This window comes from Phoxinus phoxinus (genome assembly GCF_949152265.1).
Source record: "Phoxinus phoxinus genome assembly, chromosome: 20".
In the NCBI taxonomy this organism is placed as follows: Eukaryota; Metazoa; Chordata; class Actinopteri; order Cypriniformes; family Leuciscidae; genus Phoxinus; species Phoxinus phoxinus.
The window spans coordinates 10,215,473-10,233,191 of record NC_136895.1 but is presented as its reverse complement, the minus strand read 5'-3'; the positions used below and the strand labels follow the sequence as shown (position 1 = coordinate 10,233,191).

The 17,719-nt window shown below is 39.3% G+C and overlaps 1 protein-coding gene across 1 annotated transcript; it reads left to right on the top strand.

The window, feature by feature from the left end:
• Window positions 1-672: 672 nt before the first annotated feature.
• LOC306988644 (uncharacterized protein) lies at window positions 673-9,730 on the top strand. The gene is made up of 5 exons (XM_079593738.1): window positions 673-1,167; window positions 1,397-1,729; window positions 1,809-1,997; window positions 9,011-9,117; window positions 9,269-9,730. The coding sequence occupies exons 1-5, from the start codon at window positions 1,146-1,148 to the stop codon at window positions 9,356-9,358; spliced, it is 741 nt and encodes a 246-aa protein (XP_079449864.1). The 5' UTR covers window positions 673-1,145; the 3' UTR covers window positions 9,359-9,730.
• Window positions 9,731-17,719: the final 7,989 nt, after the last annotated feature.

Here is a 17,719-nt window from a genome sequence, read left to right as displayed (position 1 = left end):
TTCCTCTCTATTCTTTTTAATAAATGCTTAAAACATTAAGTGTGGTATGTTTTTCTTTATAAACCACTTTCTTAATGAAACAAATACAACAACCTGCAGCATCTTTCTCCATTAACCACTTAACATCGGTTACAATTGTGTCCACAATACAGAAGTGCCTCACACACAAAACGGCACACTTTTAGGCTAACAGGACAATTGCATATTTTCCACAACAGTATTTTAGTATTTCCCCTATACAGCCATTTGTAGTGTTGTCCGAAACCATAGTGGACATTATTGAATACTTATTCAACCCCACATGCACCACAATAATGAGTGTACAACCGATGTACGCTCAACGGCTGTCCGAAACGCTCGCTCGTTTCACTCTCATATTTTAGCTTTGATGAACTGCTGTGTGTTACAGCAATTTAATAATATTACTCACTACTTCAGTCTGTTTCTCTCCAATAATATTAATGTAATATTCCATGCTGTCCAACTTGATGACCTACACACCTACCACTGGTGCACACCGCCATCTAGTGGTTGAACAATCATTACATTTGGCTCCTGCACACTCTATATTTCCGAATAATGATGTTCCATCATTTGCAGATAGCACACGTCATCTTTTCGAATACATTTTTTTTTTGTATACAGACATCTGATAATCAAAACAACCCGTTTTATATACATTTTAAATCAAACATTTTAAGGACATTCATAATCCAAATGTATAATTGTGACGGGAAGAGTCTCAGACATATATTGGAGATGGACAAATGCATCTTCCAGATGAAAATATGCTCATCTTCAGGGGTTGGATGCCTTAATATTAACTGCAATGTTTTATTAATTCTTTGTCTCAATTCAAGTTTGTTTTCTGACTCATAATCCCACCAATAATCCGCCTATACATTTACTCATAATCCCCCTACATTTAGCTCCACAATGTTTTTCTATAAATATCTAGGTTTATACTACGCGATATTTCCACTCAGTCACTTATGAAGTGCAGATGACGGGTGAAAAAAAGTGGTCAGAGCAAACCTGACTTCCTGTGCTTGACGTGGCTGAACTTTTCCCTTCTTTGCTCTGCACTTCATCGCTGCCTCGAGGGACCCGGGTTTCATATTCAAGTGTTTATTTTTAACTACAACATGATTATTCAGCTTTATCTCTGTAAGTATCTTTGAGTATTTTGAACAGGTTTTCATGTGCTTTATTCATGTAACTTTATTTCATGTACACACCCAGTCAAATGTTTGGACACACTGCACTATATTAATTCCTCTAGATACATACAAACTTGGTTGCATAATAATGATAAAGAATTAAAATAAGTATGACAGTGTTTTAAGAGGACACTTACAAATTAACGTGATTCTTTGATTATTTTTTTATCTTGTAGATCTGCTCATATGGTGTCAAGCTGCAGAGACTTTAACAGATCAACTAACAGATTTGGGGGGAAATGTGACCATAAACTGTGATCTTGATAAAAAAGAGGTTTATTGGTTTTTACTAAAACTTCAAGATCCTTCGGTTTTGATAATGCGCTCTATTTCAAAATCACCTCCGTTTTACTTCAATGAAAGATTCAGCCACAAATATTCAGTGCTGGACTCTAAACATCATCTGTTCATAAATAATGTCACGATTGATGAGTTAGGTGTTTATTACTGCATGAGCACAGACTCCACAAATCCACAATTCAGCACTGCCACCAGACTACACATCGTTGGTGAGTACACTTTTAGTCATATTGTTCAGTCCAGTGGTTATTTGGAGATTATTAACACATCATAATTCTTTATTTACAGAACCAACTCCACTAACTGAGTGCCAGAATCATACAGTCGTGCAGTATATTCAGCAGAATCATACAGTCGTGCAGTATATTCAGCAGAATCAGACGGTGGTGAAGTACATTCAGGAGAACCAGACGTCATGGCAGACTCTTACCCTCATATCGGCTCTGTTCAATGCTGTTTTGGTCATTGTGGTTATAGGTGAGTTTTCAAACTTATCAATTTGATGGCGGATCCAGAAAGGTTCAAACGACAATCACCAGTGACGAGATTCACCCGATGTAAAATGCAAAAGACTTCGTTCGGACTTCGGAGTGGCTACAGAAAAAAAGAGACTGCAACCGGGCCCATGCGAAAACAAGGATAAATATCGGAAGGGCATTAAATGTAGTGACGCAATGCTGATGTTGTTAACATTAACAATTTGAGAAGAAAGTATAATTTGCACGGTTTGACGTGATAAGATAAGCGATTGTTAGATTTAATCAGCGCGATTTACTGCAATGCTTTTTTCCCCTTAGTTGGTCAGAACAAAAGTGGATGTTACTTGTTCAGATGACAATTTGTGGTGAAAATTATTATGTTGGTCATACTTCCAAAAAGTATAATCTGTGGTTCTGAATGCCAGTATCCACACCGGCGCGGTGACTGACAGCCGCACATTCTCCTCAAAACATTGGATTCATCCGCGCTGTGCCGTGTCGAGGCACAACTCACGTAAAGTTGATAATTCTGCGAATAACTGTGTAAGGGGCACTTATTAAAACGTAGAGTGAAGTGCTCCCTTTCTAAGGAACTTTTCACAAGAGGAATAGACAAATGAAAGTACCAAAATAGTTTACTCAGAACATATAGCCGGCATTTATTGAACAACAAATATCAACAAGTATGACCTTGTTTATCTTTTCTTTGTAATATCTTTTTAGTTGTGAAAATCAGTACTTCTCTTAGTTTTCAACTTTTTTTCCACACAAGTTAGGAAAATATGAAATAAAATGACCTCAGAGCTCTGATAAAATAACCTCAAAATAATAAACCAAAGTCCATCTACCTGGGTAGTATGTTTTTTTTAAAGTGTGGTGAGATCTCGCGCTTATCTGTACGATGCAATGAAGAAATGGTGAGTAGAAGCAGTTCGTGTTGCAAGCAAGATGATCCTTCGCGTCCTCTGCTCTTCTGCCTCACGTGTCCGATGGTGAATTTGTCCAATGGAACTCCCTCGCAAATCATGCATCCAAAAAAAACCAACCTGCATTGCAGGGCAACATTCAATTACTCTCGATAATTTTTACCAGATCTGGAAATATAACTCATATTCATGAACAGTAGTAGCTTAAATTCTTATTTTCGATCTATACAATCACTACATACATGAAACTCAAGCACTAGCATATCACGTAGTAACGTGGCTTCAACATAGCATGAAATAGCACTTCAAATCATTAAACTTATGTTAAACTCCGATTGGCTTTTAGCTTATGCAGTACATATCTCATAAATACATTTTCACACAATGCATTAAACAACTGTTACAACAAAATAGAAAAATAAAGATAACTTGTACGTGCTTAACTCATTAATCACGTCTATCACGCCATGTCTGCTAGTAACACAAATGACAAACACGTGTAAAACACTCACCGGAGAAAAATCATACAAGTAGGTAAACTCCTTGTCGTAATTTCGACCCTTTGCTCGGTTTCTTCTGCTTTAGAAGTAGGTTTGGTGAGAAAAACTCGTTTAACTAACTCTTATATATTATTTTTATCTGTATTAATCAAGTGTGAAATCTACAAAGAGCGTCAGCTCACTATCGTTCTGCTGTCCGCGATTTCTCTCTTCTTCTTTTTAAGAATCAGTGTAGCTGTTTTCCCTAAGTGCAGCGCCACCACTGCCACCTACTGGACAAATACGGTGTGCAGGGAAAATATAACTAAAAGTAATCAGGAAAGCAGATATTAAACTAGAATAACGTAATCCTGTTAGTAGGATATTTTCGAGTGGGTTACATCCTCCCCTCCTTAATCTACTTGCATCCTTGCATGTTGCACACTACACTATTTCAGATGCTAAGGGTGTTAAGTGACATATGTAAGGTACAGAGTCAAGGGAAAGGGTTTGGGAGAAAGCTTGGTCTAACCCAGTTAAAATTGAGTGCATAACTCTGACTAATGGGTTCCCTAAAGTTGGGTAGGTCCGCTTTTTTGGAGCTGCTTTGTCCCTAGAGGATCTTCTCAACGCCACCTCTTCTTCAGGGGCAACCTCGTTGTGTTCTTTTACATTTCCACTTTCCTCTGTCAACAATCCAATTCCTGATCCAGCTCTAGGACTACAATGCTCACTCAGGTCCATTGCAGGAACATTAGGAGGATTTCCTTGGGCTTGTACAATCTCAGGTGTAGGTGAGTATTGAACTTGACTAGCCTCACTATTTCTATCACCTCCAACACCCTCAGGTTCAAATGCTGGAGCCGCAGGGTTCAGTGCCGAGACATCAAAACTCACATTAGCTTCCTGACTTCCAGAGACAGGATCATTTTCCATCTGGGTATCCTCTTCAGTGAATTCTACAGCATGAGACCTTTGCTTTAGTCTGGTTTCTTCTTGTAGAATCAATCTATCCTGTTCAGCAATAGTGGAGGTCGAAGGTTGGTCGTAAAGGGAGTAATACTCTGCCTCATCCTCCTCTTCAGACAGTTCTGCATCATCTTCAGCTCCATTATCAACAGGAAAAGGTAAGTGATCGTGTTTCTGTCTGGGCTTAGACTCTCTGGGACATACTTCCTTGACAGTGGATGGAAGAAATCCACATGGCAAAAGCAGGTCTCTATGTAAAACTCTTTCAGGTCCACTTGTGTGTTCTGGGACGACGACATAGACAGGGGAGTCTTGGATCTGTTTAACAACAGTGTATATGGTTTTACTCCATCGATCAGCGATTTTATGCTTCCCTCTGATGCCGACATTCCGCACAAGGACTCTGTCTCCTGCTACCAGTGTGGACTCTCTCACTTTGCTGTCAAATCTCTGTTTGTTCTGTAAAGCATTCTTCAAACTGTGTTCAGTGGCCAGTCGATAGCTTTCAGTTAGACTCTCCGTCAGCTTCTTGACGTATTCAGAGTGGGATAGTTTACTGCTTCCCTCAGGGCTCAGCCCAAAAGCGATGTCGACCGGGAGTCTTGGCTGGCGACCAAACATCAGTTGATATGGGGAATAGCCAGTAGTATCATTTTTAGTGCAATTATACGCATGGACAAGGGGCTGCACAAATTCCCTCCACCTCACTTTGTCTCCCTCTTCTAATGTACCCAGCATCTCAAGAAGTGTTCTGTTAAACCGCTCCACGGGATTTCCACGTGGGTGGTAAGGTGTTGTCCTCGTCTTTTTAATGCCAAGTAGCATACACAGGTCTTTGATCAGGGCTGATTCAAAGTCGCGACCTTGGTCACTGTGCAACCGCTCGGGGAATCCGTAATGAATGAAAAAGTTGTTCCATAGAGCTTTCGCCACTGTTCTTGACTTTTGATCTGCTGTTGGAACCGCTACAGCATACTTAGTGAAATGGTCCGTAATGACCAAGATGTCCTTTGTTCCTTTTCCATCAGGCTCCAGTGAAAGATAGTCCATACAGACCAACTCCAAAGGACGGCTTGTTTTTATGTTCACCAAGGGAGCGCTTCTCTCAGCCCGTGCCTTTCTCCGTATACATCTCTCACAGGTCCTGATTCTCTCAGTCACGTCCATGGCCATACGAGGCCAATAGAATCGGGCACGAACCAAGTCCAAAGTTCTGTCAGTACCCAGGTGTCCGACAGCATCATGGAGGTTCTCTAGAGCTGTCTTTCTGTATTTCGTCGGAAGGACAAGCTGATGGAAAGGCTCACCTTGACTTATGCGTTTTCGGTATTCATCAGAGGACTTCATCAGAGAAGACCAGTTGCTCCATTATTCTCAACATCAACTGGACCTCTCGATCCTCCTGACGCCTCAACCTGTATGGAAGTCGCTTTCTTGCTTTGACAAGCTCTATTACTCTACTGATGACTGGATCTTGCCTTTGCTCACGTGCCCAATCTTGAAGTGACATTTGCGGCAACGTACATGACCCAAGTACATCAGCTTGACAGAATCCTACAGGAATGGCAGAGGCCTCAATTGCTAAACATTCAACTGGTACTGGCGTTTGGAAGTCCGGCTCTGTACTTGCTGCTGAGATGTGCTGGTGCCTCTGACACACTGCCTTCACAGCATCAGATGGAAAATCAGCTCCTCTGTCATCCTGTAGGAACTGGGCAAGGAAGCGCTGAATGCGATTATCCTCATCCTGAGAAGTGAAGTCAGGTTGGTATTCGTCATGAGGATGTGGACGCCTTGAGAGACCATCTGCGTCTTGGTTCTTCCTCCCAGCTCTATACTGGATGTTAAAGTCAAAGCTGGAAAGGGCAGCCAGCCAGCGGTGGCCTGCAGCATCAAGCTTGGCAGACGTCAGTACATACGTCAGTGGGTTGTTGTCTGTCACAACAGTGAATTTCGCTCCGTACAGATAATCAAAAAATTTCTCTGTGACAGCCCACTTTAAAGAGAGATATTCGAGTTTGTGGGCAGGGTATCTTCGTTCACAGCGGTTGAGTCCCCTGCTCGCATAGGCTATTACTCTCAATTTAACTTCCTGCTCTTGGTATAAGGCCGCACCAAGGCCATGAGTGCTTGCGTCTGTATGTACGACGTAAGGCTTCCTCGGGTCGGCAAACCCAAGGATCGGAGCTGTTGTGAGCTTTTGAATGAGAGTCTTGAATGCGTCTTCGCAGGCTGATGTCCATTTCTCATTGAACGGTCTTCTGAAATCTACACTTGAGAGACGTGTTGAGCTGTTATGTGAGGAGGGTGACTTCCTTTTTGGTGGCAGGTAACCAGCTGTTAAGTCGTTCAGAGGCCTTGCGATTTTGGAATAGTCCTTTATGAACCTCCTATAATATCCGGCAAATCCAAGGAAAGACTTAAGTTCTTTGATGTTATCAGGCCTAGGCCACGTCGTCAGAGCAGCTATCTTGGCTGGGTCGGTCTCTACCCCACTAGCAGACACAACATGACCGAGGTATTTAACAGATGTTCTGAAGAATTTACATTTCTCAGGTGAAAGCTTTAAGCCAAATTCCTTCAACCTCTGGAGAACTCTGAGTAATCGATCTTCATGTTCTTCAAGTGTAGCCGAGAAAACGATAACATCATCAAGAAAGACTAAGACTTCTCTCAAGTTCATTCCACCCATACACTTCTCCATTACTCTCTGAAAAGTACTGGGGGCATTCGTAACTCCCTGTGGCATTCTGTTGAACTCCCAGAACCCCATAGGTGTCACAAAAGCTGTTTTGCACTTGTCCCCCTCCTCCATTTCTACTTGATAGTAGCCAGACTTGAGATCCATAATAGAAAACCACTTGGACCCGTTTAAGGCTGAGAAGGCTTCTTCGATGTTGGGTAAAGCATATGCGTCTTTGATGGTTTGTCTATTCGGTAATCAACTGCAATTGCAGATTGCGAACAGAGATTGCAACAAAGAGGAACAACTGCGGACTGCAACTTTAAGTACAAGTAAAATTACCATCTAAAAATCTACTCAAGTAAAGGTTAAAAGTAGCTACTTCATTTAAAATTTACTCAAAGTAAAACTTACCGAGTTACTTTTTTAACAGCGGGGATGGGGTGGAGACTCTCCCGTGTAGGGTTGTAACGGTATGAGATATTCACAGTATGATAACGTCTCAGAAAATATCACGGTATACGGTATTAAAGGAATAGTTCACCAAAAAATGAAAATTAGCCCATGATTTAATCACCCTCAAGTCATCCTAGGTGTATATGACAGTCTTCTTTCAGGCGAATACAATCTGAGTTATATTTAAAAGAAATCCTGGCTCTTCCAAGCTTTACAATGGCCGTGAATGGCTGTTTCTGTTTTGAAGTTCATCTATCCATCATAAAAGTGCTCCACACTGCTCTGGGGGGTTCATAAAGGCCTTCTGAAGCGAAGTTTATAATTTATTAAAATATTTAAGAATAATAGAGTCCTATGAAATGTTATTTTTTTTTCAGAAATTTAATGTTTCAATCAAAAGCGGTGGTAATCAAATGAAAATGTAAACTGTTCCTTTTATTTTTTGGGGAAGTTCTGCAAAACAGATTTACTAAATTAAACCATGGACAAAAATATATTCCTTTAATAATGTTTAAATAAATTGTATTATTATTATTGTTGTTGTTATTATTTTGAGAAATACATTCTTGAAGGCCTACAATGGTAATATATTTCTGTCATAATTTCTCCTAGTTAAACCAAACTTTTATTTTGACGGGTTGTAGGGAAGACCTGTTTCAGAGTGCGTTTGACAATGGTTTTTCCTCAAATAAAATGATGAAATTTCTCATTAGGCATTCTCTCAGAGGAGCTCTCTAAATGTGCATGTATTTATGTCCTCATGTTGTTTGTGATACGCTGAAAACACATAAGCGTATCATAAGCGAAACGCCTAGACGAAGCGGCGCAGCTCATTCACACTGAGACACGCAGAAGAAGCAGATTATTTTGTAAGCAGTCTTTTTGCGCTATAATATTGACAGACAATGTCGCGATTAGATTTATTGCACAGCTCTTTCGATTTATTCATCAATCCATCATTTTGCGTGTTTTACGTGACATCCGCGTTATGTAAATTCCATTTTTTTCTACATCCAAAGTATTCGCATACTGCCCATGGTTCGCTTCATTAGAATTCGACGGCGTTTCGCTGTCAACTGGGTCTGCGTAGCGCGACTACGCGAGCACATTTCCAGCTCTGCTTATAACCGATAAATGGCCAATATTAAAATTATATATTTAAAATTCAATCTTTTTTTATTTAAAATTAAATGTAAGCATCACAACATTATAATGTGCAGTATGAAAAATGGATATTAATTTTTTTAACTGTTTTTAGTGTTTTTAAAGATTAACTTTAAGTGAAAGCTGAATGATGGCGTAAATACTGTAAATATAGAGGAAATTAGTATGCACAATAAAAATATCAGCAGATATGATAGGCTACATTATATTGCTAATGTCAGCCAATACAGTTTTGGGGTTGCATCTGTGAAAAGATCAACATAATGCTGTAAGCATTAAATTGTTTTAACATACATTATTTCATTTCATTTCATTTATTGTATTCCATTCTCAGGACTTTTGAAGGGTTGTGCTGTTAGAAGGTCTGCAGAACAACAACTTCACAATACTGATGTACAGCCGACAGATTTACAACAGCATCTAGATCCAAATCAATTACAGGTATATGCGATATCTATCTATCTATCTATCTATCTATCTATCTATCTATCTATCTATCTATCTATCTATCTATCTATCTATCTATCTATCTATCTATCTATCTATCTATCTATCTATCTATCTAATACTCTTTTCCTCTTTGTTCTTCCAGCATGCTGAGGTGGACAGTTCCATGCTGTATACAAATATTCATCCCGTTCCAGCCAATAGCACATATGTTAAACTACAGCTGCCAAAATAATACACACAAGCGTACAGCTGACTTCATACTTACTTCATAGCGGTAGATCACGCACAGAACAAATAACTGAAGCTCTGGTGTTGTCCAAGTGCACATGATAATAGGTGGTGTGCCGTGTGGTTTGGTCTGCTTCAGAAAACGTGTTGCATCTAGACAAGTGGTTTGCACTTTAACCCAGTGAAGAGTTTTTCCTCTTTGTCTTCTGTGATGTTGACATCTGTGTTGGCTATCGGTGTTCTCAACAAGTGTGTGATACTTTATGATGCTAAGTATTAGATATTTCACAGCAAACTGAAAGCCATAAATATTTCAGCTAATGCCATGTTCAACCATGTTTCTTATTGCAGCATTAAAGTGCCATGCTATCCCCTCATTTCTGTATAATTTCTGTGGTTATCTTCACACTTCTGCAAAATGCTTTAAAATATAGGTGTGACAATTTGCAGGAAGGAAAATGTGGAGGTGGCGACAGATCTAAGGTGAGCTGAGTAAGCTGGAACTGTGGCGGACATGAGGCACACAGACAAATACAACACCAAAAACAACAATACGAATATTTGCCTGCGCAAGAATCTGCTACCAACTAATATTAATAGTTGTTCTGAACATCCTGTGAGTTTTAAAACAACCACAGTGCTGCTATAGCTTTAATTCAGCAATAGTATTTCAATTTAAAGGCTCATTGAAGTGCCTTGAAATGCACAGCATTTAGTCAATGTGTTGATGTCATTTCCACTGAAACAGGAAGACAGAGTGGGAAATATCGATCCGCTCCTCCCCTTTTTTTATAAATGACCAATACCTTTTAGTTTATTTCACAGCTCAGCCAGAGCTGTTGAGCTCAGTAAAGATGCAGTTTCTTTTTGATATCTAACCATTTCTCCTCCATATCGCTATAATATTGCATTCTGTGCCGAATCCGATACGTTTTCTGTTCTGCGGCGACTTGCGCATAAGATCCGCTCTGGCATGTCATGTCTCTAGACCGGAGCAGACTGTGGGTGCACTGAGGCGGTTCGTGTGACATTAACATGAAACCGGACTTCATTCGCCCCAATGGAAAGTATATTTACTGTCTGAATCGTTCTCTGTCCCCTATATAGTGCAATATGTGCCATTCACCATGTCGAAAATAGTGAATGTGTGAACAAGTGACTGATTTTAGCCGCAACTTCAGCGTCTATTTATAGTGTTGAGGGCGGGACTTCAGATTCTAGAGACCATTTGATTGGACAGAAAATCTGATGAGAAGCTGAAGTGTAGAGTAATGTCATCAAAATCACAGATCCATATTGGCGGACGTGAGAGACTGTAGGTTTTGAATGCTTAAATCTTCTCAATGTGAATTTCGTCCTTGTTTTGGAACACATTTTCTTATAGATAAACAGTAACACTAACATATTCATACTAAATGATCAATCAAAATCAATTATCAATCAAAATTCTTGTTTTTATTGTTGGAATATTGCAGTTTTTATTATAAATTGTTCATCAATTTTTTTATTTTTTTTTAAGCAGAGCTATGCATTTCCAGGAATTTCTTCGCTGTATTCTCGCCTTTTGCTCGCAGGTTTCTCTATAGAGCTCCCCTACAGCTTCGGAATAGATATTTGACAACACTGTCGAAAAAACTCATTGGCGATTCTCAGAAACCAGAGGCTAGTAGATCAACGACAGCAAAGCAGACATTGTTTAAAACGTCGTCTTCATTCGGGTTCAAACAGCGTGAGGGAGCGCAATAATGACAGAATTTTTGCAGATCTTTTTTTTTGCCATAAAGCAATTCATTACATCGCGAGACCTGATATCACGCGATACTTCCTGACGCTGGACTCCTGACTGCCGGCCCAAAGTTGCAAGGGTGATTTTCCGCTCAAAGGCACCAGGGGGAAGCGAGACGGCCACCGTTCAACCCGAAAAAAGTCATATAACCATTCCAATGACTCTGAAGCTGTTCAGTTAATAAGGTAAATTAAGCTAAAAAAACCCCCTGCATAGTTCACCTTTAAATTCATGTGACCTCATAATCTTTAATCAAAATAACTTACCCTCCCTCTTGCAATGATATCTCTCTGATGACGTTTACGAGGGCGGGACAACCTGTCACTCACATGAGATCCACCAAAAGCAAACCACCATTATCCAACAATCCAATACATTCTCCATGGACAAAATCAAGTCATTAGCAATCACGCCACCGGCCTTGCTCCGTTCCCACGGCTCTCGGCCCCGTCCTGCTTTGCCACAGCCGAATTCCACAAAGCCCCTCCTTCCAAAAAGCATAGTGTGCTCTGATTGGCCAGCTGACCCAGTGAGTTGTGATTGCCCGAACACCTCAAGCATGCGTTGGAAATGTAACACCCGGCTCTTACTATAATTGCGAGCTTCAGCTTCCAAAGCAATTATAAAGACTTTTTTTACCATAACTCTAAATACAGTTTTACCATATAAGTTCCCGAGCCCGAGTCAGATTCTGAAAATGCAGATGACCAAGCGATCAGAACCTGATACTCGTGTATATAGGATACTATGTTTGTAAACATAAATCCATTTCTGCGCTTTTGATCGTAAGAACAACAAACAATATACGTAATATTGTCCTATCCTAAAAAAAAAAGCTTATTTATTCAGCTTTCATGTGATGTATACATTTTTTTAACATTTACCCATGTGACTGGTTTTGTGGTCCATGGTCATAAATAATAAAACATACTTACAGGCTCTGATTCAGAAGTGCCAGATTGCCATAGCAAAGTTGTAATTACCCCATGTTTTAGAAATAGCCTTTGAGCACAGCCGGTCTTGTAGTGTCCCAGGTTCACATCAGGAAACTGTCCTCCGTAAAATGCGCTGCACACGCATGAGCATTTGGGTTGTACTGTTCTGGAACAGTGTGTAATGCAAAGTTGAGATGCTGTTGCCCAGAGAGAAAAAACAATATGTGGTGTTGGAGTAAAATAAAGGCATATTTACTAAAATGACTTGAAAGTCACACTCACCCACATTCATGGGGAGGGAGTGAGAAAAAGCAAATAAACATTCGGTCACAAATGGAAAGGGAAAAAAAAGAAACAGTACAAAAGTCGGTATAGCGGTTATCTCTTCTCCTGCTCACCATTCACATCTATACAGACACACTCTCTATACGAAAATGCGCAGTTCTCATTGTACCTCCAATTTCCATAAATGCTCTAGATGACCATTACAAGTGTTGTAAATAAATCACAACCACTGATTCCTAACTGCGCCCACTTTCAGAAGGCCAAATAAAGTGCTTTTGCTTTCGTATAGAAACACACACCGTCTCACGACATGGCGGCCAAAACACTACTACGATAACTGAAGCCACGCCTTCTTTCTTTACATATGCATTTGGGCGGCATTATGCAAATATTTCCATCTAGTGACGTGGGTATGTGAGGGAGAATTCGATCGAGGCATTTTAGCTAGGCCTGGATCTGCCTAGTCTTTTAGATAGAATAAATCTTTTTGTAGGAGACTTTGAGCTTTGTAACTTTGCAGATCTCATACATGCACAAACAGCTACCATAACACACTAAAGAGAAAGGAAAACATGAAAACACATCATATGACCCCTTTAATGTTAATGTTTTGTTAGTCTCGAGACTTTGTGGGAGTTTTATTGCCTCAGAGGACAAGCCAAACGTTTCTTTAACACTTATTTCATCTTCATATAATGTATAAGAAAGTTAAATTTTATTTTGTGTTTGACCGTTAAAACTAAGATTATTAGTTGTTTGCCTTAATAAATTGGGTAATAAAGTAGTTAAATTCAAACCTTTTTTTCAACTGGCTTTTGTTTAAAAAATGTTATTTTTTTGGCTGTGTCGCCCATCCCTAGTCTCACCCTACATTTTTTCTTGTTTAAGAAGCCGTTTCACTCAGATATACGTCCCAATGGGGCAGAAAATACTATTGCAACTTTTGTTTCATGTCGACTTTGAAGTAACAGATCATGGCTTTTCAGGCACGCTGCAGCGGAGATGGTGGTGAGAGATTTGAGTGAAAGATCACCATCTGACTTCAGATATTTCATTGCCTTTTATTCAGCAAGTGTTTTGATATTAAAAGATAGAGCATGTCAAACTAGCTGTAACACAAAGTGATTTTAAGGAGGTCTGGAAAGAGCTATCTAGCATTTTCCTTCATCTTTGTCCACATAATGGTGTAGTTATGATATCTACCAGCAGAGGCTGCCAAAGCTTAAAAACCAAACCCTCATTAAAGGGATAGTTCACCCAAAAATGAAAATTCTGTAAGAGTTTCTTACTTCTGCTGAACACAACCACTTGTTCTCTTGGTGTTATCCCCAGTTACATAAGGATGTTCTGTCCTTGCCTAGTTTCTATTATCAATGGCTCCTTACAAACAGGTACTGTCCCATCTTGCCATGCTGTGGTCCATCCTTTACTCAAAAAAGCAAATCTCGATCCCACTGATTTCAATAACTATCTGGCCCATTTCGAAACTTCCATTTTTGCACAAAATTCCCCCAAAAAGGGTGTACTAAACCAAATTTCCTCCTACCTAATCTCTAATAAGATTCTGTATCCTCTTACTATCTGCAGACTCTGGAAACTGTACTATTCTTCTATTATTGGACTTATTAGCTGCTTTTGATATGGTGGATCATCGCATCCTGTTAAAGAGGTTAAATCTTGAAGTTGGCATTCGTGATGCCGCATTAGATTGGTTTTCATCATATCTCACAAATAGGAGTTTTTCGGTAGCCTGGGTTTCCCCATACTGCCTTTGCGCAGCGCGATTTTATTCACGCTGAAAGGCAGTCTGGAAACCATGGACCTGATTTTCGCCTCATCTAGGGAACCAATCACAGAACGGGGAGGGAGCAGCAAGACGATGACGACATCTATGCGACACAACTAAGCAGTTTGTTTATGGATTCAACATGGCAGCAGACGCGAAGCTACCTTTTGATGCAGCCTTAGATATTGTTCTAAGTAGTTTAGAACGCAAGTTTATTTTGAAAAAAGAGCAGCTTTTGGCGTCTATACATACGTCATCTGGTATAATGGAAACGATTGGTTATGAGCTACGTACAGGCGCATTTGATAGACATTCTTAGCACCCAATAAACGGCGCCGGGCATTCGTAAACCACGCCTCAAATACGAGAAAATGCGCATGTGGTTTCCAGACCCAAGTCTCAACGAGAATTGGGTCTGGCGTTAGCCAGGCTAGTTTTTCGGTGGAAATTGGAGAATTTTCATCAAGCTTAGATCCCGTCATTTGTGGGGTTCCCCAGGGCTCCATTCTGGGTCCAACCTTATTTTCTCTCCATTTACTCCCTCTTCATTTTATTTTTGAGTCCCTTTAAACTTTCATAACATATTTATGCCGATTATACTCACCTCTATTTCCTCTAAAATCCGGTACTGATTCAGTGTCCTCTTTGCTAGCTTGTTTGGAGAACATTAAGGCTTGGATGGACAACAAATTCCCTTCAACTAAATCAGAAGAAGACTGAAGTTATGTTGTTTGGCCCTTTACACCATTTAAATAATTTAAGTTATACCCTGGGCCCCCTTCAAGATAAAGATAAAGAAGTAAAAAATCTGGGAGTTACCCTTGATCCTGAGTTAAAATTTGACAAACAAATCAACTCTGTATTAGAGACAGTTTTCTGCAGCTTAGGGGACTTCACAAGCTCAAAAATGATCTAAGTTTTAGTGATTTGGAGACTGTTATCATCCAGGCATTCATCTCAACCAGGCTGGACTATTGTAACGCTCTAAGCTGTAATAAATCAGTCCTTGCTCTCGCGCCTACAACTGGTACCGAACGCTACTTAAAACATTGGAGTACATTGTTGTCGTGTAAACATACCCTGAATCTTTCTGTTTGTTGTCAGTTTTTGTTTTAACGCAGCCATCTTGTTTTAAGTTGAAGCGTTTTGCTTTTCCTTTGGCTGTAATCTTGTTCTCTTCTGTTTATCTTGTATATCCTTCACATGCTTAGTAAAGCTGCAATTAGATCCACGTCTCCTACTCTTTTCCCGGAGCAGCAGTTACAGGTTTAAATCTGAGTATTGTAAGTGCAAATAAATTTTTTTTTAAACAAAATAAACCATGTTTTGTTATTGAATGTGTATGTGAAAAGTGTTTGATATCTCCTCATTTCTGTCTGTTATCATCACACTTCTGTAAATGCTAAAAAAAGGCGAGTTGATCTGCAGAAAGGAGCATGTGGAGTTGCTTGAGGAAAGCCACACAATGTTTAGATCTTCTTGATTGTTAATCTATGGAGTTAAAGTATCATAACCCCCTGTTTAAAAAGCTCTTAATACAATACACATATCCACAAATGTCATTTTGCACATGTATTTATTTTCATTTAAAGATTTTCATTGCAGTAAATAAACAATTCAATTTTAGGTAACACATAATGACTGGCAAGGCTTTGGATACACAGCTTTATCCCGAGCTTTGGCAGAGGGGTACACAGAACAAATATATCAATGTAGAGTTTGTCTTCCTATAGTACAATTTGTTCCTTAAGTAGTGCTGTACGAAAAAAACATTTGTACATAACCATTTCCATAGGCCTATAGATAAAAAAGTGTGAATGTCACACAAACATTAAATAAAAATAAGATAAATAACTATAAGTACACTGTAAGAAATATTATAATTTTTGTTGCAAGTAAGAAAACACAAAAAAAAACATGAAATGGAGATCTGAATCTGAAATATAAAACCCTTATATCTGAATCATTTGTTATCACAACACTGCATAGCTTTGAATATATTATTAAGGAATTAGTAAATATAGAGAGATAATGAGAGATAATAACATTGTATTGGCCTGGCGTATGTGATCTAAGTTGTAATTTTGTACAAATTTGAGACAAGCGAAGTAAGTGAACTTTGGATATGTACAGTAGTGACAGGCATAACGGTATAACCAACATAATCGTCACAATACCGTAACACAAGCACAAAGCATCACTCGCGTCTACCTTTAACAAGACATGTGCACTATAAGAGAGCTTTTACACATTCAAGTCATGCTGGTGTTTGCACAACTACACAACATCTTTATATGGGCTAAGAAATAACAGTAATAATAGAGTAATATCTACTGAAGCCAATGCAGCTGTTTCCAGGAATCTGTGCGGTTCACGTTGAGTCATGAGAACTGCAAGTCAGTCATGGAAAGCAATTCCTTACCCCTGTTGGGTGTTCTGTAAAACATTGTTACAACATTTCATTAGAGGTGGTCACCTACTTACAATATGAAGTACATGTTACGCTGTTAACATTGCTAAACGTACTTACAGCCAAAATATAATATAATGCCAATACACAGAGTGGAAATGATCATTACAATCATCTCTGGTTTGTGGTTTGATCCTTCATTTGCCTTTAGTCTCTCTGAAAGACAAAACAATTACAAAAGTTCAGTGATAAACACACAAGTGTATCCTTTGATGTTTCCCTGGTAGAATGCAGATTGTAATAAGGTGAGAACATTTTTGCCAGTCATTTAATTTTACACACCTTTAACCAAAAGCTTTAACCGAAGCTCAACATTCTGGACGGATCTCACCACTGAATCCTGTGTGATGTAGCACATGTACTTTCCTGCATCCTTGTATTGAAGATTGTTGAGTTTGAGTGAGAAGTTTCCGTTCCGATACTCCTCAGGGAAGGTTTCAGTTCTGTTCTTGAATGCTGGATCCTGTGCTTCTACAGAGACTTTACCCTTAATAATGTAATATACATTCAGGCTGTTGTGTATCCAAAGCACAGTGATGTCCTCAAGTTCAAGCTGACGTTCTTCAGACGAACACGGTAAAACAGCAGAGTCTCCGATAAAACCCTCAACGGACTCCTCCAGAGACACTGAGAAAAGAGAGAGGTTATAAAAAGCAGCAAGTATGATTTAGCTGACAAGAAACGTAGAAATTTGCTTCTGAAATAATTGTTCATTTTAGCACTCACCTTCATTTATTAAAAGACACACAAGCAGGAAATAAAATAACCCCCGTCTGTAAACACAGAAAAAGATTTAGAAACATGCAATCCCTCAGATTAAGCTGATGTTCTGACGTTTTGAAGTGGACGACATTAAATACAGGTTACAATGTTTTCAAACAGGCACAAAATGTAGAAAAAATTAAAAAATATTTTAAATGTAGAAAAAATGGACCCTTTAAACATTCAGAGAACATCTCTACCCTGTGAAGGATCCCTTTACCACTCTACAGATAAAGCGTTGTAGGGATAATTTCGGTTTCGTGTATCTACCCCGAAGTGATACAATTCTGTGATAAAAAAATGTTTAAGGCCAGACAAGTAGTTTGTTAAGGCTTGGTTTG